Source organism: Mesoplodon bidens (assembly GCF_964165515.1).
Source record: "Mesoplodon bidens genome assembly, chromosome: 10".
Lineage (NCBI taxonomy): Eukaryota > Metazoa > Chordata > Mammalia > Artiodactyla > Ziphiidae > Mesoplodon > Mesoplodon bidens.
This window is the reverse complement of record NC_138172.1, coordinates 63658757-63685470: the sequence shown is the minus strand read 5'-3', so window position 1 is coordinate 63685470 and position 26714 is coordinate 63658757. Positions and strand designations below refer to the sequence as shown.

The window sequence follows — 26714 nt, the reverse complement described above, 5'->3', positions numbered from 1 at the left end:
AGAGGAAAGCACAGGCAGAGAAAATTACTAAAGAATCTCAAGGGAAACTTAAACTTGGTGGTGGGGGAAATGATGTCAGGGGTGACAGAAAGAGCAATGGAGAGGGATAAGTGAAGAAGGATTATAGAGGAAACCAAGGGAATCACATGAAGAAATAATCAGTGAAGTTAAGTGCTGGGCAGAGACTGAAAGATCCAAGGAATGAGAACAGGGTCCAAGGAATCCAGGGATCCAGGGAATGAGAATTGGATTGGGAAGGGAGTGGTGGTGGGGGTCACTGTTTGCTAATTATTAATCACGTTTCAAAGATCAGGGCCAAGTCTCAGAAGTAATGATTGCTGCCATATGCCAGACAACTCTGGATAAGGCTCTATCCTCTTCAAGAGAAGATTCTGGATGACTACCTTTGCCTTGTCTTTGATGAATGCGTATACTTTCATCAATATATATGAATATATATAACCCTCTAGCAAATATAAGCATTAAAAAAAAGAGAGCATATCTACATTTCTCACGTCTTAAAATAGGATTATAATGGGGAAGGTATCAGGCAACACTCAGCATTACTTCCTTCTAACAGACAAAAAGGATAAATCACCTGGATATACTCAGATCACTCAAAGTCAGTAAAATGGTAAATGGAGGACAGGACCCTAAACTGCTATTAAGAGTCTTAGCCTCTACTCACTATATCAGATCATACACTCCTGCAGGTTTAGGATGGAGTTCCAAATAACTTTTTAACAACTAAGTCCAAATAACTTTTTAGGACTTAATTTATATATTTCATAAAAGAGGTTTTCCTTTAATCGTATCTTAATGCATGGGCTAATAATTACTAATTTGCTATGCTCTTACAAAATATATCAAGTTAATATCACAACGTATATCACACTGTTCACTAAATCTTGTCAATGTTGAATTAAGAATCTAGTTAAGGAATTATGGATTTTCATACCTGTGGTATCCATCGGGAAGACACAAAGCTTGTCACTTCTATTACAGGCAAGCCAGTTTGGGAAAGTTGATTGATAAATTCAATTTTTGTATCCGTAGGAACTATAATCTAAGAAAACATTAAGAATTATAAGCAATTTGCATAAATTATTTATTGAAGCATAAATAGAAAATTAATTCCTAACTGAGAGCAAATACTATTTAAGATTTATAAATTCAAGTACCAACTAATAACAAATGTAATCATCTAATATATGAAATCCATATGTCTTTAGACTCAATAAATATTTAGATTTAGCATTTTTAAATAAATGTGTAAAATTAATATCAAGTTACCTTTTCATTCTGCAATCCATCTCTAGGTCCAACTTCTACTATTTTAACATATTCAGGGAGTCCAGATGGCTGGGATGATTCCTAAAATGAAAAATACAAGGCAAGAAAAAGAGATAACAGATCATCAAACTTGTTTATTTGAAAAGTCAAACAATTTCACTTTGTTGGATTATGTTCTCACCCTGGAAAGTTAAGAAAGGTAAGAAATTAATATAATGATATAATCCAAATACCAAGTTTATGTTATTAACAACATGAGGTCATTTTTTTTTTTACAAGCCAGTGATATTCAGTCTAATTATGATTAAAATCTAAAAGATGAATTTCAAAGGTAAAACTGTGGAGAAGGTGACTTACTCAGGATCTAAAGAGACAATCTGCTGAGTAATTCTATGCGTGATGATAAATGTACCATTGTTAGAGTTCATTAAAAAATTAGATCTTTGTATTAACAGACTTCTACCAGGCACAGTCATCCAGATGCCATACCCTGAACTTGCCAAGTGTGAATTCAGTTTTCTTGCCTGTGTCAGAGAATCAGATGTGTTGTTTATTTCTTGTCTGTGTCACACAGCACAACCAGCACCTAAACACAGCTTCCTAAAGGACAAACTCCCCCCAGGAGGACCTAATCCTTGATATTCCCCTCTGTTCCTAAACTAAGTATTATGGTCACATCATGTTTAGAAGGACACTAGTTTGAAACAGGAAAAATTGAAACTGACTTTCTCAACTTCATATTGCAGTTAAAATCGGCAGTAGGCTACATCTTTCCAGACTGGACAAACATAACCTCCTGGTATCTCTGAGCCCAGTTAAGTGTGGGTAATCAATCATCAAGGTCTTCTAATGGATAGCTGATGGAACTGACCCAGATCAGCATGACCTGTACTTCAAAGTTATTTTTTTGTCTTGCCTTTCATAAAAGATGATGACTCTGGGCTGACCAATTTACATTGTCTCACCCTGTCCTTGTAACAATCACAGGCACACACCGATAAGGTGGCTATTTTGGATGCACGACCCAGTTTGTTTCTATCACACAGCACAATGCTCCCTGTCCATTCTTGGGTCCATAGCTGTTACCTGGTTTTATTAGCATTCTGTGCTGACTCAGCAAAGGAACCCAGATGGTCCCTGTTACAATGTTTACATACCACCCTCCACAATTTCCATGAAACCAGGCAATTCAATAAGCAAAAATTAACTGAGAAGGAAAAGAATTCTCATCTCTGCATATCCTGAGCAGGCTGTGATGCATGCAGTTGGGAAGGTGGAGGTTTGAGTGAGGACACATGGAGTTCCTCAGCTTTAGGCTCAGTTTTGGATGACAATCATGAAATCATGCCTTATTTACAGGGTGGCCATCATTTCAACCAGGCAATAAAGTAGAGGGATAGCATGGGAAGGCAGAGTAAAAAAGAGAAGCTCACTCCTCTTTCTTATTACCTCCAGTCCTAAAACTTCAGGGATGAAAAAACAAAAACAAAACTAGGCAATCTTAAGCCATGTGGTCCCATTATCACTGCTTGTTTTCTGAAACTTATTTTCAACAGCAATTAGCTTGGAGTATACATAGATGAAGAATACTACTTTATTAAACAGCAGTGATTAACCCCAAAAAAGGAACGTAGTGTTTTTTAAGGTAATAACAGTATGCTGAGTACAATTAAAGAGCTTGGGCCCTTCCTCTGCATCACTGGTATAGCTGGCAGAAGTAACAATCTGAAGAAATTAAAGTGTAATCTCCCACTAATTATAGTCATTTAAGTCAAAGCAGAATATGTGCTTACTTGATATTATTTTACATTTCTTCTTGAACCTAACACTCCCATTTTGTCTTCTAGTCATGGGTCTGTATTCCCTCTATCTGAATACCCAAGAAATCAGAAGAAAGTTATAATGTGTTCAGTAAGTTCAAAGAGTAACAAGTTTCCCTTTAAACAGCATATAAAAATATATATAAATAAAGTCAATACATACTTGTTGAGTATGTGTGATGTGAGAGCCCTATCTTGGTATTTTCAGTGTCATTCTGGGCATTACTATCTCTGTATTGACGTTTCTAAGCAACTTCAGCTTTACATAAATAATGCAATGCCTACTGAGCAAATCCACTTAAATGTTGTAAAAGCACATAGAATTCAGTGATGCAAAACTGATCTCATGATTTCCTTGCCTCATTCCTCTCCTCAGATATTCTCCCACCACCTAATATCCGATTCCATCTCTCTTACCACTTATATCTAATAGGTACCTAATTGGTATCTTTATTACTGGTTCTATTTTGGCATATACCCAACACCCAACACTTAGCTTGCACTTAATAATTGTTTGTTGATTGTATTAGTGAATCTCTTTTGTCACTAGCTTTATTTAAATTGTCATCCTTTTCTACTTAGTCTATTGCTGTAGCTTCCTATGTATTCTCCTTAATTTTGTTTTTCCATGATTAAAATGCTTCAGAATCTACCAGTCACCTTTGGAGAGATCTATCAACCTAAGGTAAAAGATGATTCATGACTAGCCTCTCACCTTCTACCACACTCTACTTCATGCATCCTGTGATTTTAGTCATGCTAAAGTCATGTCCTGTCCACTTTCACGACTGTAGACATGAAGTTACTATTGGTTGGAAATAGCTTCTATCTGTGGGGAAAACTTTCCACCAAAACCTTTTCTCTTCTTCGCAGACACAGGACCTGACCTCATTTCTCCCCTAAGAGTTACGTTTGAGCAAGTTCCAGTTGATGGAACATGAACGTGAATACTATGTACTGCTTTTAGTCTTGGCCCATGAAAATATCCCATGCACATGCTTCCATGCTCTTTCCCATCTAGCCAGCTTGATGCAGATGAGTATGGCAGACTTGGAAGGTGATAAAGACAAAAAAAAAAAAATTGAAGGAACCTACACCAGAATCACTGCTTTAATAAGAATTTCATGCCTATAAGAAACAATTATTTTGTCCCTCATAGAGATGAAAATAAATGTCAACTCTTTTACACCATTGAAGGTATAGGTATATCTTTTATAGCTCCTAATTGTGAAAAATGATGAAGGGTCTGAAGTTTTACCCTACTTTCAAGCTAACAAGTGAGCCTGCCATGGATGCTGGTGGAAGACACAGACTCATTGGTCAGAGAAGGGAAAAAAGGCTTATCACTCACAGCAACAGCAGTAGCTAGAAAATCAGGATTTGTGCTGGTTCCCCAAGCCCCAACTCCCAGGAAAAAAAGAGGACCATACAATGCTTGCCCAGACAATGGGTTGCATTATAGGAAAGGAACCCCAAGCACAGGGACCTTGAACATTTGCTAATGGGCAGTACGTATATCGTTCCTTGGTGACAGAGGTAGACACTGTGTTTATCATGCTTGACCATGAGTATGCCTGCCTTTGATCTGAGAGAAAGACAGTTCCCCTTGGCTCCAGAAAGAGACACTAGTTCTATCATTCAAAACTATTTTGCATTAAAAAAATCCTTGAAAAAATTGTCTGGAACAAAGGTAATTATGCCTCTGCTTGCAAGAAATACAGAAATTCAATAAACTCATGGAGAATTATTTCCCAATAATATCCACTGTTCATTTTTACACCATCCTGGGTTGTGGCAAATTTTCCTACCAGTAAACCACTTTGTTGGCCCCTCTGATTAACGAACAGAGGCTGGAACCAAATCCGCTCATTTTTATCTCAGAAAACATTTAATTAAGGCTACTCTCAACAGATCTTCAAGGAGCAGGAGAAGGCCAACCTGCAATATTGACTTCTGCCATGCCACTCCTCCCCAGGGTCCTGGATCCAACCAGCAGAACGAATCCTATACTGTAGTTGCCTCTGTATCAGAAGCTCAGCATTGTTTACTTTGTGCCTATTTTATGATGGTGGATGTGTTACCATGTTCAATGTTATGATTTATCCAGGCAGCAACAGTGACAATATAGGTGATGGAGGCTTGATCCACAGCGTGATTCCAGTGTGCCTCATCAGAGTATGGGCTTCAGATGATCCACCAGCAGCCATAATTTATTGCCATAATTCATAGCCTCCCCCAAAAGGTGTCTTTAATATCTTAGTCTACTGTTTCCCAAATGGCAGACAAATAAGCTAGGCCAATGACCCCGACCCAAGAGTCAATAAAAACATGGCAATGGCCTCAAATTCTGTTGGACAAGTAGAGCAATCACATCCCCTTTCAGTTCTGCATGGCAGCTGGAGAGGTTTTACAACTGCAGGAGCCCAGTGGTCATCATCAGATTTCAGTTCGGCCAAAACATCATCCAACCAGGCTAAGAAAAGCACCGTGAAGAGAAGGGCCCCCACTGAGCTGGTAGCTTTGTTCCAGGCAGTGGAACAGGCAACAGAGGGCAAGGGTTACTTTTTGTGGGTAAAGCTGAGATTGCACTGGGGACAGGCCAACCACTTTCTCGAATATACAATTTCCATTTGATTAGTGTGACCTGTTGAAAATGTCCAACCTCGTTAGTCACTGACTCCAAGTTGAACCCACAAAATGGAAATAGGGGCCAGAGAGTCACAACAGCCTCCCTAACTCAGGTGTCCAGTTTCAAAAAGAGCTCCAAGGCAAGCCAACAGCTGATTTTTAAAAGAGACTTGGATGGCTGTGTCATGGCAGTAAGGGATCCACAACCCCCCCAAAGTGCCACCAGGTAGAGGCTGCCTGACTTTGACAGAAGCTCAAATTTGCAAAATCACCAGTCACAGAGACTTAGAGATCAAAGAGGTCAGGAGGATTTGGAGACCCCCAGAGTTATGTTCACTTCACTACATGCAGCTATTCCCATTGAGATGATACCCTCTGGCACTTATGGGACAGAGAATTACAATCACAGCACACATCAGTTTTTACTATACATTCAGACATGCAAGCAACAACAGGAGAGTGTATTTGTCATGAAGGCCCCACCCACAAGGCTACATCAGGTCCCCTTTCCCACTGAGAACACTGTCCAACCCCATCAATTGAATCAGGACTCCCACCCCCATGGGACTGATAGGATGGTGACTTGGATGCCTTTATCAGACAGAACCAGGAAGGTTAGAGTCCTTGCTCTCCCCACCACTCCCCGGCACACTCGGATGGATGATCTCCATGCACGAGTAATCATTTTTTTCCTTAAACAGCTGAAGGAGGAAGGTTGGGAAAGATGAGGGGATGCAGAAGATAGCAATCAGCACAACAGCTGCCCACTGGCTCAATCCAATTAACTTGTAATGTCTTTGGTCCACACAAAGCCCTGTATCAGGCAGCAAAAATCATCATTCCTGACGCCATCTATTTTAACCTTGGGAACCCCTGGCCTTAGCGTCCATAGCTGTGTTGGTTTCCAGCAGGATCACTGTTTTTTATTTTCCCCCTCTGGCTGTCAAGTGCTAAACTTGCACATGCTCCATTGTCAAGATACCATCTCTTAAGTCTTCATCCAGTTACAATACAAGGACTAAGGGAGTCTTGCAAGGTAGCAAGGTTGACTCTGAAATTCATCTACAATTCTTTGGGTCCTTTCTCATTCTCTAGTGGGTTGCTTTTCAGCACCTTATACATAACCTGGGGCAGGAGTACCCCACATACTAGTCAATGACTCACCTATGGTTCCTCACATAGGAGTTTGTCCATCCCAGTGAAATCTCCCCAAAGTTTCTGTATAGTAGCCAAGACTCACGGCAGACCTTTTGCTGCCATCTCTAGTTGTATTAAGTTACGGAGGACAAACTGCTGGATGGGCTAAGAAGGTCCAGCTACTGTTATTCCTTATTAGCAAGCATTAATTATCCCATCCCATCACCTCCCAACTCAACCAATCAAAGCTCTTATGATTCACCTAGCTTCTTCCAATAATGCTGGCCAAATTTCTTCCTTCTACACTCCCAGTAATTTTTTTTTTCCAGTACACAGGCCTCTCACTGTTGTGGTCTCTCCCGTTGCGGAGCACAGGCTCCAGACACGCAGGCTCAGCGGCCATGGCTCACGGGCATAGCCGCTCCGTGGCATGTGGGATCTTCCCGGACCGGGGCACAAACCTGTTTCCCCTGCATCGGCAGGCGGACTCTCAACCACTGCGCCACCAGGGAAGCCCAACTCCCAGTAATTATTGATGGACAGAGAGAAAAGAACCTTCAGCCCACCCAGGACTCATCTTAGTGCTACTTTTCACAATGGATGGACCTGAGGCTGACCAGCAGATCTCCAAGGAAGTTCCCCATCTCTGAGAAGAGTTAGCACAACAAGGGCACCACTCAGTCTTTGAACCTACTTCCCTGAAATCAGGGAACCATCTTTCCCAATTCCTCATCTTTAATAGACAATAAAGTAGAGGACCATTTGTTGCTCAGTTGACTAAAATCTGTGCAGCATGTTTGTTACCAATACCCATGGACTTCCCTCAAATCCCTTTAACCACCTGAAAAGTCCTCATTCTTCCTTTTCCAGGAAGTGTCTCTCTCAACATTCCATCTTCATCAACAAAACTGTCAAACCTGTGAAGGGCTGAGATTTTACCCTACATACTAAGTAATAAGTAACCCTGCCACAGTGTTCTGGATGCTGGCAGAAGATATGCAACTCTTGAATCAGAGACAAGAGGCTTTACAACTCGCCTTAATAGCAGTAGCCAGAGCACCAACAGTTCTTGTACCAGTTCCCTGAGCATTGCAGGGATGGTGTTTGGGGAACCTGAACATTTCATAAGGGGTAACAAGCACATCTGCCCTTTGCTTCAAAAGGACACACTACTATCACCCAAGGCCATCTGCTACACAAACACCTTGGAAAGATATTTCCAAAGGAACTAGTAGAATATGCAAAAATGTGAGACACCCTTGAAGAATCATTTCTCAACACTATGATTACATTAATTACCGTCCTCAATAAAAATGCTTACTCATTAACCAAGATTCAATCTGTCATCTACTCAAGACTTTTCTGACCTCCCCATATAGAATTAAGTACAGTTGACCCTTGAACAACACAGGGGTTAAGGGTGCCAGCCCTCTGTGCAGTCGAAAATCTGTGTGTAACTTACAATCAGCCTTCCATGTATACCCAACTCCTTCCCTTCCACAGTTCCTCCCTACAAGTGGTTCCACACCTGCAGATTCAACCAACCGCACGTCCCATCAGGTAGCACTGCAGAATTTACTATTGAAAAAAGCCCACATATAAGTAGAACCCCACAGTTCAGACCCTGTTGTTCAAGAGTCAACCATAGTTTCATTTCTATGACCCAATAACACTTTGTAGAGACTTATGTTAAAATAGATCTGTAATTACTTCTTTGCCTGCCTGTTTGCCATTTTTCATTTTAAACTTTCAGGATGGACATATACTAAGTGCTTAATTAACACTGTTTGTTGAATGAATGAATGAATGAACAAATTCACATCTAAAATTTAGAAAAGCAAGGTTAACCTTTCATTTATATTGAATACTACACTTATTAGCCACCACTATTATAGTTATTGGATATATGGAAATGATCCAACCACACAAAAAATCTCTGCCCATAACAAGATTACATTTTAGTGGCACAGTGATCTGTGTGTTACCTTCTGGGACGGGAGTCATTGGGGATGTGGCACTGTTCTTATACATTGCATATATAAGAGTTGATGAATGACTTATAAGTTCCAAGGAATTGCATTCTAGTTTGAAGAAGTAAGCACCATCATCCTTAAACAGGTTTTTGGTCTAAATTTATTTTTATGGCAATAAAAGCCCTGTTACTGAGTTCACTGTATCCTGTTTAATGTGGAGTAGTGTATGATACTAGTGAACAACAAAAGATGTATTATCCAGAATGAGGGTTTCAAAAAGCCAAGTTACATGGCTGAATGTATGCCCACATCTGGCATCAGATTTCTAATGGTTCACTTTCACAGGGCAACAACCAAAGCAATACTATCTTGCATTTATATGTTGCTTTATTATTCCAAAGCACTTTTCTATCTACATTTCATCTGTGGAGCTACTCTGTGGGGTAGGCAGACTGAAAGAGAGATTAAATGACTTTCTAAGGTTACCTAACTATGGTCCCTGGCTCCTTTTCTAGTTTTCTTTAGGATGAGGTTAAATACATCACCAACTATTGAAAAAGCTTTGGTTGAAAAAGTAATAATGAACCATTCTTTCATGCAGAACATAAATGGGCTGCTTTAACTCACATTTTTCAATCTTACATAAAATTAAATGGAAGGCATATTTTGATGGGAATTTCTCTGAAATCTTTAGTGTGTGTGTGTGTGTGTGTGTGTGTGTGTTATTATATTATATATGTTTTATATGTATTATATAATACATATACACATATATATGTGTGTATATGCATAGTTTCCCATAATGGGTGGTTTCTATATATACAATCAACCCTCCAGGTGGTGACAGATATGATTCCTCATTATTCACTCTACAAGCATGATTTCTTTTTCCCTAGGAAAATGATAACATCCACAGTAGAAATTTCTAAACAGAATTTTATATGTTCTACTCACTTCATTTCTTGAGGAGTAATTCTATGTGTAAAAAAAGTCTTTATGGATATTGAAATACCCTGTTTCATAGCCAGTATTCACCTGGAGAACTGCTACAGTGACCAAATCAAATGCTCCCACTACACAGATGAAATGTCTGAATCAGAAAACCGCATGCTTTTCTTTTGAAATTAAATTTGACTTTTTAGGGGGCATTAGATTTCCACTTTTCCAAAAGAATCTCATTTTGCCATCTCATCTGACATATGCACATAGTGTATCTTGCAGTAATGGTAAACCATCCACATTGTGCTATTTGTTATTTCTTAGATATTAATTTATCTTTTAATGAAACATAGTCAGAAACACATAAAGCATTATCATAGGAACCTTGGTTCTCTGGAGCAGTCTAAAGATGGTTCTCTCTCTGGGTGTTTTTCTGGGATGAAGGGCTGAATCAACAAAGCTGATATCTGAAACCTTTCTTTCAGAATAGCTGTGCCCCAAGGTCAATTCAAAGGCGATCTCTGACAGTTTAAGAAGAATTTATTTGTAGCCAAGTGAAAATTAATTTATAATAGACGACTAAGTCAAACTTCATGAACAACACACCTTATTTTCCTGAATCAAAAGGTAAAGGAAGGTATCCACTTACCTTTTAGCAATTATTGGACAGCCAGAAAGAAAATGTGCACTACTTCATTCCCAAATGCATTTGGTCAATGTTTTAACAGAGATTAAAAGCAAGTTCTAAAATGTGAACAATCCTCTGTATGTATGTGTACTAATATTTGTTCTTGGCACCAGATGGAAAATTAGTACTGAGTGTTAGTGTAGACATATAACATGATTAAATATGAATTCCCTCTGGAAATATATAAATTTTTATGAACACTTAAATAAATCAAGAGGAGCCACAATAAAGCATAAAAATATTATATAAGGGGCTTCTGTCATATATGGCAGATTGAAATGTAGTAGAATGATGACAATATAAAATCATCCAAAATTATTTATTAAAATAAAAAATAAGGCTGTTAACATCTGTGCCACATAATTCACTTCCTAATTAAATAAATTCCATTTTTAAATGTGTCTTGAGAAATAAATGTATACATATGTATTTAATAATCATCCATTAATTATTGTTTTAATACAAAAAAACCTGAATTTTAAATAAGATAGTGTATGAGAGCAGAAAATAGAGAATATTAAAATAGATTTTGTAAACAGTTTACGAAATGTAGATAGTAATAGAATAAGAGAAACAAAAGTAAGATGAAACACATGTAAGAAGAAACAAATTGAAGAAATCAAGAATAGCAATTTTTAATGAGAGAATTCAATAAACCATCCTATAGAAGCATTAACATAAACTTGAAAGTTCAAAAGAGAATAACTTCCATGTATTGATAGAGCACAAGACCCCTGCATACCTAGTTATATTTCTTTAAATGGTGACTTTTAATGACATTATTTACTTTCAAGAAATGCCATTATTTATTCCTGCATTGAAGGCAACTTAAGAATAGAAAAAAATAAACTATGGAAAAAAAATAGATTTTTCATGATTATTATCAGTATTACTTAATTGAAGTTTAGGATAGTAATAAAAGTGTTAATTAGAAAATCAGAAGAAAATGTTTGACTTGAAATACTTTAAGTATGAAAAGTTTCCTTTTCCTCAAGGTCTTCACTAATAAAATTTTTATGAAACCACTAAGATTGCTTTGCTTTTTGCAAACACAGAAGCAGTAAAATTGATTGAAAATATATGGATATTTTTGGAAAGGCTGAATATCCGAGGATAAAATGCAGTATGTCATATAAGATACCAAGTTTCATCACGGAAATATTTTTAGAATAAATTTCTGAAAAGAGTGGTTTAAAATAAAAATGCTACTAACTATATTAAGCTAGTTATACAAGCAGCATGACCTTATAATCACAAAGTTAAAAAAAAAAAAAACTACTGGGATATATAATTTTTTCAGAGTTTTAGAGTTTATACTCCCAAGTGGTACAGCAATGCTTCTGCTGGGGAAGCTTGGCTTATTATTTGGTTAGGAAGACACAACTCATTGTCCTAAATAGTTATTTAAATTTGGGTTGTTATTATTAACAACAAGCCATTATATTGCTTTACATGACTTTTTTTATTATGCCATGTTTGTTGTATAACAATAACAAAATGGGCAATCATATCATAGATATACCATGAGTTTTCAGCTTTATAATGCTTTGCATTAATTTCAATAACCCTATTCAGCCAACCACAGAATCCACTCAGACTCTGAATAAATTTTTTCAGATCTTAATGAAGCCCCTCCATCAAAACACTCCTTTATGTAATATGTATTTTCTGATTGGTAAAAATCAATTGGAATGCATGAGTACTTGCATGGTTATATACACTAGCACCAAAGCAGATGATCTAAATAATAAAGTGTGGTGTCTTACACCTCATGATGTGTAAACAGTTTTTGATATTTGATGAACTGTTGTGTGTTAAAGGTGGCAGAATAAGAGGTGGATGAGATACTACCATATGCTAGTGAAGTTAGGTAAAGTCTGTATCTTTGGAAATTTTTATTTCTATTATTAATGGATGTTCTGCTCAGATACCCCTTTCAGGACTGAGACATTCCCAGAAGCTAGAGGTTTGGCAGCCGATGCCATTTCACTGAGCCCTGTGTCAGGAATTGCCCTCAACTAAAGAAATCCACCTTACCCCAAGTCATGTCCCCTCCCCATGATCATCCACTGAGTGGTTGATGCAGGGTCATAATAGCCCAGCTCCTTTGCCTGAGGGAGTACAACTCACCTTAGGAGAGGCCTGCGGGATGGACTCAGGCCTCCCTCTGCTGGTCCTACTGCTCTTACTTCTCCACAGGTACCGAATCAAGGGCAACAACTTCCTGAACTCAAATCTTTATCTGAGACTGTATTCTGGGAACTAGACCTAAGGAAATTGGTGCCAGAAGTGAACTGAGGAAGCAGTCTCTAAAATGGGATTTGGGAGCTACCTTGCTGGTTATTTTCAGTTGCTTCTCATCCATGAAGTAGTTTTGACATGAACATTCCCCGGAAACCTACAGCAAAGTTTAAAGATTATTAGAAGACACACTACTGGGGGTACTTTTGCCTCACAGGGGAAATATGGCAACATCTGGAGACAGGTTTGATTGTCACAATCACTGGGCACTGCTGTCAACTAGCTGGTAGTGATCAGGGAATATTGCTAGAACCGTTACAGTGCACAAGACTGGCCTCCGGAACGGAAGTATCCTGCCTGAAATGTCTTCAGATCCAGGCACGCTGATCTATACAAGTGAAATAAACCAGGATGTAGTTGAGCAGTTAGCTGAGGTTAGCTGCCTCCATAAAAATTCCCTTGCCTGGTTTCCGTATCTGAGTCAATTTTCAGACCAAAACCCAACTGCCTGAAGAAAAAACGAGATTCCCAGATCCTGTACTGCTACAGCAACTATTTACAGTAATCCATCTAATGCTTCCCAAAGGTACCTACAGCCACTTACTTGAGTAAATGCACACTATGCAAAGGGGATACCAAACATTACAGTCTCCTGGACACAGGGCCCAAGTTAACATTGATAATCGGGACCCAAAGTGTCATTATGCTCTCTTGTTAGAATGGTGAGTAGAGGGATCACATCATATATGGAGTCCTGGACCCTTATGTCCCCATGGTCATTTCCAGTCCCTGAACGTATAGTTAGAATAGACGTATTTGATAGTTGGAACATCCTGAACCATACATTCATTCCTTGACCTTATAAGACCTATCACGGGAGTTGTCTTTGTCATTATCATAAGGGCAAGTGGAAGCCTCTGAAAATGTTCATTCCACCAATTCAGCCAAGACAGGATGGAAAGGAGGGAGGAAGGGAGGAAGGAAAAGGGGATGGGGGGAAGGGGAGAAAAGAGAAGAAAAGAAAAAGAAAAAAGGAAAGGAAAGAAAAGAAAAGAAAAAAGAAAAATAAAGGAAAAAAAAGAAAACAAAAAGCATTTTTGGAGATCTTGGAGAAATGGCAGAGATTATTGCCATCCTCAAGTATCTAAAGAAAAGGATGCAGAAGTAATGACCCCATCATAAATCCATTTATTTTTCCAGCTTTTTTGAGGTTTAATTGCCAAAATTTTAAGACACTTAAAGTACATATTGTGATGATTTGCTATACTTATACGTTGTGAAAGGATTTCCTCCATAAAGTTAACATCCATCACCTCACATATTTACTCACTTTTTTTGGTAAGAATATTTAAGTTCTACCCTCTTAGCAAATTTCCATTACATAACACAGTGTTACCAACTACAGTCACCATGTTATACATTACACATTAGATTTTCAGATAGTATTCATCTTATAACTGAAAGTTTCTATGCTTTACCAACCTCTCCTTATTTCCCCCACCCTCTAGCCCCTAACAACCACTTTCCTGCTCTCTGATAAACCCCCTTTAATCACCAGTACAGTGGACTACCAAACTCAACCCCAATTGTAGCTTCGGTGCCAGTAGTGGTATCTTTGCAAAAACAAATTAACACTGCCTCAGGTACATGTATGTAGCCACTGTTCGGGATAGCACATTGTTTTCTATAACTGATGGAAAGGAGACCATAAATAATTCCCATTTGTTTGGGACAAACCACATTAGACGTTTATAGAATTTTCCCAGGGCTATAATAACTCTCCTACCATGTGGCATATTTCAAGGGGTCTAAACTATCTGGACATTTTGAAGTACATAACAACGTTCCACTACATCAATGAAGAGTTCATCAAAATTCTAACAGTATGAAAGGCTACTCAGTGTGCATTAAGAAATTGTAAAAGTGGGCTTCCCTGGTGGTGCAGTGGTTGAGGGTCCGCCTGCCGATGCAGGGGACGCGGGTTTGTGCCCCGGTCCGGGAGGATACCACATGCTGCAGAGTGGCTGGGCCCGTGAGCCATGGCTGCTGAGCCTGCGCGTCCGGATCCTGTGCTCTGCAACGGGAGAGGCCGCAACAGTGAGAGGCCCACGTACCGCAAAGAAAAAAAAAAAATTGTAAAAGTAATTCAGGGGTCTTTGGCGTTGTTTTTTAATCCAGGCATCCAAAAACAAACAAAACAAAATAAAAATGACTGCAGTACTCAATACAGAACTCAAAGCATCAAACAGCCTGATGAATACCATAGAAAAGCCACCTCCAAAGGACATTGTATTAGCCAAAAATGTCAGGCGTGAATATGACCACTCCTCCATTTCAGACTCAGAGTGGAAAAGAGTAAATCAAACATGTCAGTTTCTCACAATGGGTCCTGGTATGGGCTCCTGGCTTCGCAGTAGAGCCCTCTCCTGCAGTATCTCCGATCCAGGTACATACCATCAGTTAGATACTACTGTCCAGGTAGGGACCACTATCTAGCTCCAGACATCCAGTATTATCAATGATTGAACCCAGCACCCAAGACAAAAATCTATTTGCCATCCCTGGTGTGATGGAAATGTTCTTCTCACCACTATGTACTTCCTTCACTCCTCTATGAAATGGAGATCATAATAGCTATAAAGAGTTGTGGCAAAGCCAAGCTTAGTGCTGTACCTATAATAGCCATTAGACTCATCAGAGATACAAGCAATCAATTTTTGTTCATTGATTCACTCACTTAATTTTGATTGGACACTTAACATATGCAAGACCCTATGCTAGAACTTGGTCAAAGAAAAGAAAGCCCATTTTGGGATGGAGATCAAATTTAAAAAGTGTTATTCTAGTGAAGACATTCCTAAAATAAAGCCTTAGTTACTCTAGTAGCTTTGTTTCTAACACCACTACTGAAGCAAATCTCAGAAGTCCCTTAAAAATGAAGGTGTAGTAAGCCAGCCGGAGTAGTGGCAAAAAAATCCTGGAGAAAAATCACCTGGCTCCACATTGTCCCGGTGCTCAGACCTAAGAAAATCACTGAATTACTTGTCCTCATTCTCCTCTGTTTAAAGTGGGAAGTTGACTCTTCTCTGAGCCAAATGGCACTTGGCCCTTTGTTCTGTGAAAATTAAATGAGGGTATGAATATAAAGCATTTCCCACCGTGCTTGGTGAGGGGTTAACACCTGATCCATGTTTATCTTTTGCCTTTCTTAAGGCTAATTTGAAGACACAGAAAGTATTTCTAATATTTTGAAAGGTAGGATAGCTTAAAATTATTCCATTTATCATTTTAAAATGGACCTACTTTGCTTAAAATGTGCAATTAAAAGATTCATGGTTGATAGCAGAGCAGATTACCTTATACAACCCGTAAAATACATGGAAATTACTCAAGGTCTTTTCAGCAAGGAGCTCCAAACACTTTGGAGACATCATCCCATTCTGGAGCCCGCCAACAATTTTCTCCACCTCCAGTGCTGACACCACCAGCTCCACCCATCCTGTTCCACTTGGCAATGTCAACCTCAGTTTGAACCTTTAAGAGGCAACAGAGGGGCACTCACTTTATCATGAGGGTAAATAAGTGTTCATATTCAAAACCTGGCAGCATGATGCCATAAACGAGCATGGCGGTCACAGCTATTTACTTGTTGGAAATGTTTTTACAGAAAAAATACGAATTTAAAAGGCAAATTAAATGCATGAATAATTCTGATTGGCATCATATGCTCAGAGGCAAGAGTACCCCAAAAGCCCTCTATCCTCTTCACAAGCTAGATTTTAACTTTTTCTTTCACCCCAGGGAGCTTCATTTCAATTTCAAAGAGTAGTTTGGGGGTATAGGAGATCTACAATTTTTTTTAATGTAGATCTTTTTGTGCAATCAGAGCTGGCAGATGGATGGTTAGACATTCATACCACAGCCCACGGTTTAAGTGGACCCGCACCCTTGTGCAAAAGAGACTTCACAATGCCTTAAAGTAACTCAATTACTCATTTTGTCATTATTCTTGGAGGACACTGATTACTCTAAATGTCACTAAAGCTAATGGAATGGAAAAGATTCTTGACCTCAAAATCTGTCAGAATTTTCAGAAACCATATTATTCGGGACATTCAAAATATGAAATAAACTGTGAAAAACTAAAGCAGTGGAGTGGGACTTCAGACAGTTTTGTAAAAGTTATGCTAATGGAGGCATGGAGCCCAGGCAGGGGCTCTACTTTTTCAAGTCCAAGAATACTTATGTCGAAACCTAAAACTTAGTTAATTCTCCTGAAGCCTGTCCCCCTGAAGGCTTCCCCATCTCAGTAGATGGCCTATCTTTTCTTTTAAACTGCTGCTATAGCCTGGATGTTTTTGTTTCCCCCACCCACCCCCACAAATTCATATGTTGAAACCGAATCACCAATGAGATAGCAGGTGGAGGCAGAGCCTTGGGGAGGTGATTGGGTCATGAGAGTTGGAATCTCCATGACTGGGATTAGCACTCTTATAGAAGAGACCCTGGAGAGCTCCCAATCTACTTCTACCATGTGAGGACTCAGTGCAAAGACAACTGTCTACCAACTAGAAATCAGGACTTCACCAGACACCAAATCTGCCAACACCTTGATCTTGGACTTCCAGACTCTAGAACTAGAAGAGAAAAATTCCTGTGGTTTACAAGCTGCCCAGTCTATGGTGTTCTATGATAGTTGCCCCAACAGACTAAGATAATCCCTAATGCCAGCCTACACATGGACTCATCCTGGACGCCCCTCTTCTTCTTATACCCTTTATCAGATCAACAAGCAAGCCATGTTCTATCTTCAAAATAATCACTTCTCCCCTGAATGACTGGGAGAGCTTTATAAGTGGTCAGTCTGCTCCTCCCACTTTTTTGGTAGCAGATGGACCTGTAGAGATTTAATCGATGTAGAAAACACAGGATTGTCACCAGAGTGGGTGGTAACACATGAGCTATCCCCAAAGCACACAGATCGATCCAAATAACAAAATGGACATTCTTCTATGTTGTAGACTGATGCCTAAAAAGTATCTGACGGGGTAACAAGCAAATTGGATCTTAGTTTCTTATTCCAGGACAAAAAAAGGAGGGGTGGGATGGTGGAGAGTTGGTTCTATGTCTGTCTGTATTCTTGACACCCACTCTCCAAGGCTTATTCTTTTAAAACAGAAATCCAATCACATCACTCCTCTGGTTCAGTACCCTCCATGACTTCCCATTTCCATTAAAGAAAAATCCCATCCTTACCTCCATGACATTGCATAGAACCCCTTTCCTAAGCCCCTTGCCCAGCCCTCCTGCACCCCAGTTCTGGCCACACTGAATTCCTTGCTGCCCCTTGAACCCCTCGGCTGTTACACCACCCTCACTGGACTGTTCTTCCCCTGTACATCTCTGTGGCTCATTTCCTTCAGGCATCTGCTCTCTGAAAAGTCTACATAATATAATATGAAAAAAAATTCACAAGAACAACACTTCTCTCCACTTTCTCACCCTTAATCTTTATAATGATTCTAGCATTCATCACCACCTAGGATGTTGTACATGTATCTGTTCATTTTTCTACTGTCTACCGTCTATCTCTTCCTATTAGACAAGCAGCTCCTTGAGGGTTCACTGCTGTATCCCAGTCATTAGAACACCTGGCATACACACCATGTCCAGTGAACACTTGTGGAATAAATAAACAGGTATGATTTATCCAACCAGAGTTCACAGAAGTTATATTATAGCTTTGGAAGCTAACAAAAATCCACTATCCATAGTGCTCCCGGAAACTCCGAGGAAGACAATTAGAATCACTATTTGCACTCAAACTGTGCAAAGGAAGCCTTCAAAAACACTTGGAAAGGGAGCTGAATGGGGTGAGGAAGCTTTGACCAAAGAACAGTGGGCCAAACACCTGGACCACTGCTTTTCTAAAGTACACAATATCCTGTGATTTAAAGGAATATTCATGTTTCTGCTGAACAGACTCCCTAGGGCAGGGTGGGGTAGAGTAGAAAGTCTCCATTGACATTACTGGCTCTGATATATTAAGATAATTCATCAAGAGTCTTGACCCCTGGGCTTCCCTGGTGGCACAGTGGTTGAGAGTCCGCCTGCCGATGCAGGGCACACGGGTTCCTGTCCTGGTCCGGGAAGACCCCACATGCCGCGGAGCGGCTGGGCCCGTGAGGCATGGCTGCTGAGCCTGTGCGTCTGGAGCCTGTGCTCCGCAACGGGAAAGGCCACAACAGTGAGAGGCCCGCGTACCGCAAAAAAAAAAAAAAAGTTTGACCCCGAGGGTCCAAATACCTACGAGTGTGACAAATCTCTGGGAGGTTCTCTAAATTGGAAGGGGAAGAACTGTGATCACAGTTATCAGTATCCATTTACTAAGGGCCACATGGAATTCTGGGAGTAATGATGAGCTGAGCTTTCTTTTGCCCATTCATTTGATGAGCTCTATAATATAGCAGTGAACAGAACAGAAAAAACACCCTTCATGAAGCCTAGAGATTGCGGCCAAAAAAAAAAAAAAAGAAGAAGGAATAAAAGTCTGGGGAGGGATTAAATTAGGAGTTTGGAATTAACATATACACACTACTATATATAAAATAGATAACCAACAAGGACCTAGACTATAGCACAGGGAAATCTACTTGATATTCTTTAATAACCAACATGGGAAAAGAATCTGAAAAAGAATGCATATATGTATATGTATAACTGAACCATTTTGCTGTACACCTGAAACTAACACAACATTGTAAATCAACCATACTCCAATATAAAATAAAAATTAAATTAAAAATTTTTAATTAAAATTAAATAAAGTAAAAAGTAAAATATGTAATGATAAGTATTATAAAGAAACCAAGGCAAAAGGGGAAGAGGAATTTGGGGGACAGAAGCCATGCTGCAATTTTCTATAAATAGGTGTGTTTTGAGAAAAAAACTGAAGGAGGTGGGTGATGGGGTTAAGTGCATAGCTCTACAGACATCCTGGGAAAGAGCCTTCTAACAGCCAGTGCAATGTTCACTGAACTGACATGGGAAATGTATCTCATGTATTAGCTGTTCTTGCAAGGCCTGGAAGAAGAGTAAGCAAGGAGTAAAATAAAAAGATAAAGGGACCAGAAGTACAGAGAAGACCCAGATAAAGACTCAGTCACAGGCTGATGGAAAAGGACTGGAGGACTTTGGAGGAGAGGAATGATCTAAGGGACATTGTACTGGGCTTCTTCTGGCTGCCTGAGAATAGGCTAAAGGAGGCCAGAGTGGAAACAAGGAGAGCAAAAATTAGGTTACAGCAATAATCCAGGTGAGAGATGATGGCAGCGTGGATTAGGATGGTTTGGGTAGAGATGGAAGAGGAGACCTTGAGGGTTCAAGAACACTTCACCCTGACAAAGTCAGTCTTACTGGGCTGGGCAGGACAGGTAAGAACCTTATACCTGATTCTCTCTGGACGTTTGACAATGTAAAATTCAGATAAAGTCAGAATACTTAAAAGACGAAAATCCAGAGTCCCAAATATAAGAAAAAGAAATTGTTAAATATATTTAAAAATCTGCTTCTCCATGAAACTCCATTCTAACTTCTCCCAGAATACTACTAAATATTTTCCCACAAGAAACTTTCTCACATTTTACATAGTTAAATTCAACCATCCTAACAACACCAATATTTTGCTCTGTTTTACTCCCTAGCATCCAAAATTGAGAGTTCACCTGCATCTACTAATTGATACCAAATAGTCTTATAAAAAGATGCATTTTTTTTCCATTTACTAAGCTTGAAAGTACGATATGGCTGTGTTGAATCTGTTTCCCACTTTAGGGGATGCCCTCCAGAACCAGGGCACACACGCACTTGGGTCACACTTCCTATGACAGCTAATTCCAGGCCAGCCCCCAGCAACAAAGCCACATGCCAGGTTGCCTGGGGCATCTCCATCCTCCAGGACAGTATTTGTCATCAGCATCCCCAGCTCTGCATTTGGGGATTTCTAGATGGCTTCTCTCCCACTGCGGGCAGCACTTGCTAACACACTGACCCCTCCCGGCCCCAACGCCGATTAAAACGTTATATTGTGCTTCCCGAGAGGGCTCTGAGCCCAGCTGATGGGTTCGCTAATGGCTTTATTATACATGCCTTCCTTTCCAGGTGGTCAATTTCATCTAGAGATGCTTTATCTTGAACCCCAGAAGTGGCTCTCATGTTGAGGCTGTGAGCAGGCTGGTGAAGAGTGGTTTGAATTTCTGATCCTTCCTAAATCACATCGTGTGTGTGTGTGTGTGTTCATTCCCTGTAAGCCAAAATCTTGCCCTGCTTAAATGTTCTCTGTATACTGGGGGTGTAGGGTGTTACTCAATAAATTATGTTGCCTGAATACAGTACAGCTGGTATCCATACTGTACTTAACAGTGCTTCATAACCTTGAAGACTGTGCCTAATTCATTCCACAATCCTCTATTCTCAAGCTGAACAAGTGAACAACAGGACACTTAGACAAAAGTGTAACCTATTGGAGTCAGTCTAAAATACCCCTGTCTCACCCAGGATTTGGTTGATCCTCATTTAAAGAGACAGAGAACTAAGAAAAGGTCTACAAAGCAATTAAAATAGCAGCTTACAGAAAGGGTGAGAGAGGATAAAAAGCACTGGGAATATTTAACCTTGAGTATAAAAACTAACAGGCAGTTTTCTAACTTACTATGTAAAGTGTTACTCTACAAAGACTAGTGTTTCTGTTGCTTTTCATTTAGCACAGGAATTAATTGAAACAGTAGGTTGGGAATGAAGATGAAATTTTCTTAAAGTGAGGGCTGTTAAATACTCAAAAGGGTGACTGTTAGATAAATGCATTATTACTGTCTTAAAAGTAAGGTGGCCTCGGGACTTCCCTGGTGGTGTAGTGGTTAAGAATCCGCCTGCCAATGCAGGGGAAACGGGTTCGATCCCTGTTCTGGGAAGATTCCACATGCCACGGAGCAACTAAGCCCATGCACCACAACTACTGAGCCTGTGCTCTAAAACCTGCAAGCCATAACTACTGAACCCTTGCACCACAACTACTGAAGCCCATGCACTTAGAGCCCATGCTCTGCAACAAGAGAATCCACTCCAGTGAGAAGCACCTGCACCACAACCAGGAGTAGCTCCCGCTCGCGGCAACTAGAGAAAGTCTGCGTGCAGCAACGAAGACCCAACACAGCCAAAAATTAAATTAAATTAAATTAAATTAAAGTAATAAATAAAATTAAGGTGGCCATACATCCCTTTTAGTTTGAGGTGGTCTTGATTTACACCTGATGTCCGAGGGTAATTAATACTATTCCCTTTTAGTTTAATGTGCCTGTGTTTGAACCATATTATGTGATCATCTCACTTAAATTACCCCTGTAAGTTTACTTGGAAGAAATACAGACTTAATTATATTCCACATCCCTCCTCAACACACCAGAATGCACAGCTTTCATAGTAAAAATCAAGCTTCCTGTCCCCCATGGCATATAATTCTCATGTGACTACATGTGACTACAATGACAAAGAACAACCACAAATAAACAAAGCCACCCCTCCCAGAATCCCTATATCTCAATATATGGACACCCCCCAGAAACTAAGCCTTTCCCAGTCTCTGCTTCTATAGAGCATTTCTCTGGAAATGAGGGTAAGCTCCAGGCAATGTGAAAAAGGAGCCCTATTCTCTACATTTCTTTCTACAGAGCTGCTTCTTGACTCTTTTCAAAAATGTTCTTTCTATCCCTCAATAAATCCACCATCCTCAGAATTATCCAAACTGCTGCTCCTTGCCAAATCTCATCAGAATTTGCCTGACCTGGTACTTAATCTGGCAGGACTATGATCCCGGTTATCTATCAGGGTTACAGGTGGAGGTAGCCCTGAACAAATGTTGGGCAGGTTGGCATTCCCATCTCTTTCACCTACCAGTGGAACCAACCCTAAGACACACTTTAGCAATCTGAGCTGCCTTAGGTTTTGACTTGTCAGGGCCACCTGATGAAATGACTGTCCTCAGGGAATGCCAGTCTAAAGAGCCTGATGTTCACTGGGACTGGACAGGAGGAGAAGCCAGAGAAGTATTTAAGTGGAATTCAATGAGACTTTTTGTTCCAAAGTTTTATTGAGAAGCAAATACTACATATTCAGCCCTCCCTTTAATCTGCCTAGTTAGTTTGTCCTTTAAAGTGCCCAATTAGATTTACACTTTACTATCATCCAGAAAAAGAGCCTGCCTAGAGCTGTGACAGGAAGGTTAAGTCTCTCTGGTAGAGGCTACCATGCACACACTCACATCCGGTGGAACCATTCGAGTGAGTTCTGGACAATGGGGCAAAGCAAAATGTGTCACTTCACTCCGGAAGTGGTAAGAAGTAGATATGTCTTTCCCCTAGTCTCTATCTCCCTCCTCTAAATAGCAAGGACCTAGAGCAGGGCAGTGCCATAAGAAGAAAGACTTTGGCTCACTGATGGCCAAATCACCCAACCTGGACTTGAGCAAGAAATCACCTGTGATGATTTTGAGGCACAGAAAATGTGGAGTTCTGTGTTGCAGTGTTTACACATCCTGGGTAATGAAACCCAACTCTTAGATTTTGAGCCTTGAGTAGAGATGGAGTCTTGTGTCTGCTGAGTCTCCATACATTGAGATTAAAGGATTTTTAAGTGATTTCCAGAAGGGATGACTGTGGGTAGAGCCAGGCACTCACTTCCATAACATTGCCTTATCTTTCTCTCTAATATCTAACTCTTCCAGATGCTCAAGTATCTGGCATCAAGAAGAAGAACTTGTATTCAGTGGAAACTTGATTTTGTTTTTAAGGATAAACATGAGCCTTTGGGGGATAAATAAACTGTCTTTCATCCCGTATCATCTAAACTGAAAAAAGAATTTTATTCATTCATTCATTTATTCCTTTATTCACTCATTCATGCATCCCTTTATGCATTAATTCATTCATCCCTTTATTCACTAATTCATTCATCCCTTTATTCACTCATTCATTCCTCCCTTTATTCACTCATTCATGCATCCCTTTATTCACTCATTCATTCCTCCCTTTATTCACTCATTCATGCATCCCTTTATTCATTAATTCATTCATTCCTTTATTCACAAATTCATTCATCCCTTTATTCACTTATTCATTCCTCCCTTTATTCACTCATTCATTCATTTGCAGTTGGGAGTGGGGAACTGTGAGTAGGCAAGAGGGAAGGGCAGGAAGAAGAGATTGTGTAAAACAGTTTAAAGCAACTGCTGTATTTACACATTATGAATGAGTTAGCACCAAACTGCTAAAGTAAAACCCCTCGCTTGATTAAAGCCTTGATTTCCATTTCCAAAACCCAAAACCCAAAATCTTAGGATTTTAAAGTAGGGCCAATATAATCAGAGTAAGACTGCAAAGGTGTAATAGCAGGATGTCTTTCCAATTCTAAGACGTGATTTCCAGCGGCTCGGAATAACGAGACATCACCGCTGTCCTTTACTCTTCCAAAAAAACACGTCCCAGTATGTTCTGTATTATGTGAATCTCGTGTTCTATTTCACGTGATACCTCTAAGCCGGTCTGTCCAAATTCCAATTCCAGCTTTTTCTAAGTTCTGCTGTGATCTACAGTTCATTCTGTTAAGTCTTTTCCATAATCCCTCCACTCCATATTATATATATACCTTCAGTGTTCCTTCCCTCTCTCCCATCCTAACACCTTCCCTTAATCGCCTCTTAATCATTTGCCTGAAAAGTAAAACCGTCCAGCCACTTATTGTTTCCTTCCAGATGCTGCCGTGAAATGACTCCCCATGGGCTTCCTGAATATTCCATCATGGTCAGTTGGCCGGGCAGACTGTGAGTGCAGCACTCCAAAGTTTTTAAGCTCTTTCTTTCCAAGAAAACTCAGAGCTAACACCATTGTTTCCTCACAAAAACAGCTAACATCTGCAGACTGGAACATCAAAACAAAAAAAAAATGTGCATGGTTCTGCTAAAGTTGGATGCAAACTTTCTCGGCCACTTTAGGCAATAAATCAATGTTCTTCTTTTCAATTTCTATTGAAAAATAAACTGTAGTGGCAGATTTTCAATTTCTCCTCAGAGGAATACTTAACAAACAGGTTACATGAAATGACTAATTAGTCTTTCTGCCTTCCATTTAAGCAAAGTCAGCTTCTATTTGGAAATCCTCTACTCTATCTTAAGCCAACTTTAAAAAAAACTATATGAATTATCTAAGAAACAGACACAGACTCACAGATACAGAGAACAGACTTGTGGTTGCCAAGGGTGGGGGAGGGATGGATTAGGAGTTTGGGGTTAGCAGATGCAAACTATTATATATAGAATGGATGGACAGCAAGGTCCTACTGTATAGCACAGGGAATTATATTCAATATCCTGTGATAAAACATAATGGAAAAGAATATGAAAAGAATGTATATATGTGTATAACTGAGTCACTTTGCTGTATAGCAGAAATTAACGCATTTTTAAATCAACTCTACTTCAATAAATTTTGTTTAAAAATCTATATGATTAAGCTTAGGTAACAGCCCATCATCATCAACTATAAAATCAATAAAATCCCTCTATCAATATAATGTTAAACTGATAAAATTAAAATTCCAACTGTTATATTAATACCCATTCTAATTTTGTACCTTGAATAGCACTTTCTAACTTCTTCCTTTTAAATGCCACTGTTTTATTCCTAAGTAGAAATGATTTCTCTTTCCTCACTTGGACCATTCCAAGCTGGTCTTCTCAGTATACACTAGAGTCAAAAACGAATGAGATTTTAAACCATAATACCAGATTCTCAAACAATTCTATAATATCTCTTTACAAAGTTCACAAATCATTTAAACATTTTTTTATCCCTCTTTAAATGTCCAGTGGTATTTTATAAATACCAATAACAGGAACATCTACGTATATTAGAGATCACTAAAAGAAACATACACACACAGAAACTATTTTAATGCTGGGTAGTTTGAGAGAATGAAAGATGGTTGTTCAGAAAAGGCCTCAGGATCTGCTGCCCCTACCACCAGGCCACCTGCCCTCAAGGGGTCTCCTTTTAGTCCTTGTGGAGGGAAGGGGCTGGGACCTCAAACCTTAGGTGGGTTCAGTTAGCAGTCATAAGTGTCCAAAGTCACATACTACAAATCTAATAACTTAAAATGGTCATTTGAAAACTTATTTGAGATAATATATTGAAGTCTCAAGGACCCTCAAAAATGAGAGCAGAACAGGCTAAGCAGTCAACTACAAGGCAGGCAGGACAAACAGAGCTGCATTGTGGAAGATTCTATCCTAATGAACACCTTGTCCTACACGCCCACTTTTCAGGGGTTCCTCTCAGCTCTTATCATATCAATCTCATATACAATGTCCTCAACTACCCCAGGTCAGAATTTCCCCAAGTGCTCTAACTCCAAAATTTATGCTTTGATATATTCCCATTCACCCAACAGTAATAAATATATACTCATTTATATTCATAGACATAAACCTACATACTTGAAGACCTACATCCATGCACTTGCAGACATATTTGGATACGGATGGTGTCTCTTTCATGCACAAGTTGAGATATATATATATATATATATAGATAGATAGATAGATAGATATAGATATAGATAGATAGATAGATATAGATATAGATATAGATAGATATAGATATATTTATATATATACATATATATATTTTTTTTTTTACAAGAACTAGTTCATGAGCCATAAATTTTTGCCTTCATGAAAATTAGAGCAACTAAAATTTATCAACACTTGAAAAGTATTCAAATTTTTAGCTAATAATAACTAGTAAATTATAAACTCATGTTCTAGGAAAATATTGATATATGCTGGCAGGGATGTTAAAGCCAAAATGGAAAAAATAAAACACACAGCCTCTAAACTGAATATGATTACACTCTGCCTCGACAGTAATACAAACAGCAAAACTGTAA

General features: G+C 39.3%; 1 protein-coding gene across 6 annotated transcripts in view; it reads right to left on the bottom strand.

The window, feature by feature from the left end:
• HMGCLL1 (3-hydroxy-3-methylglutaryl-CoA lyase like 1) overlaps positions 1 to 26714 on the bottom strand; it is a gene marked incomplete at both ends in the record, with an annotated part of 135467 nt that overhangs the window by 92586 nt on the left and 16167 nt on the right. For 4 of the 6 annotated variants that reach the window (XM_081246481.1, XM_081246483.1, XM_081246482.1 and 1 more), the window contains 2 exons: positions 959 to 1066; positions 1294 to 1374. The exons of the other annotated variants lie outside the window; for them this stretch is intronic. In XM_081246481.1, coding sequence (XP_081102607.1) covers positions 959 to 1066; positions 1294 to 1374 — 189 coding nt within the window. The remainder of the gene's footprint in view (positions 1 to 958; positions 1067 to 1293; positions 1375 to 26714) is intronic. 6 annotated transcript variants of the gene reach the window in all.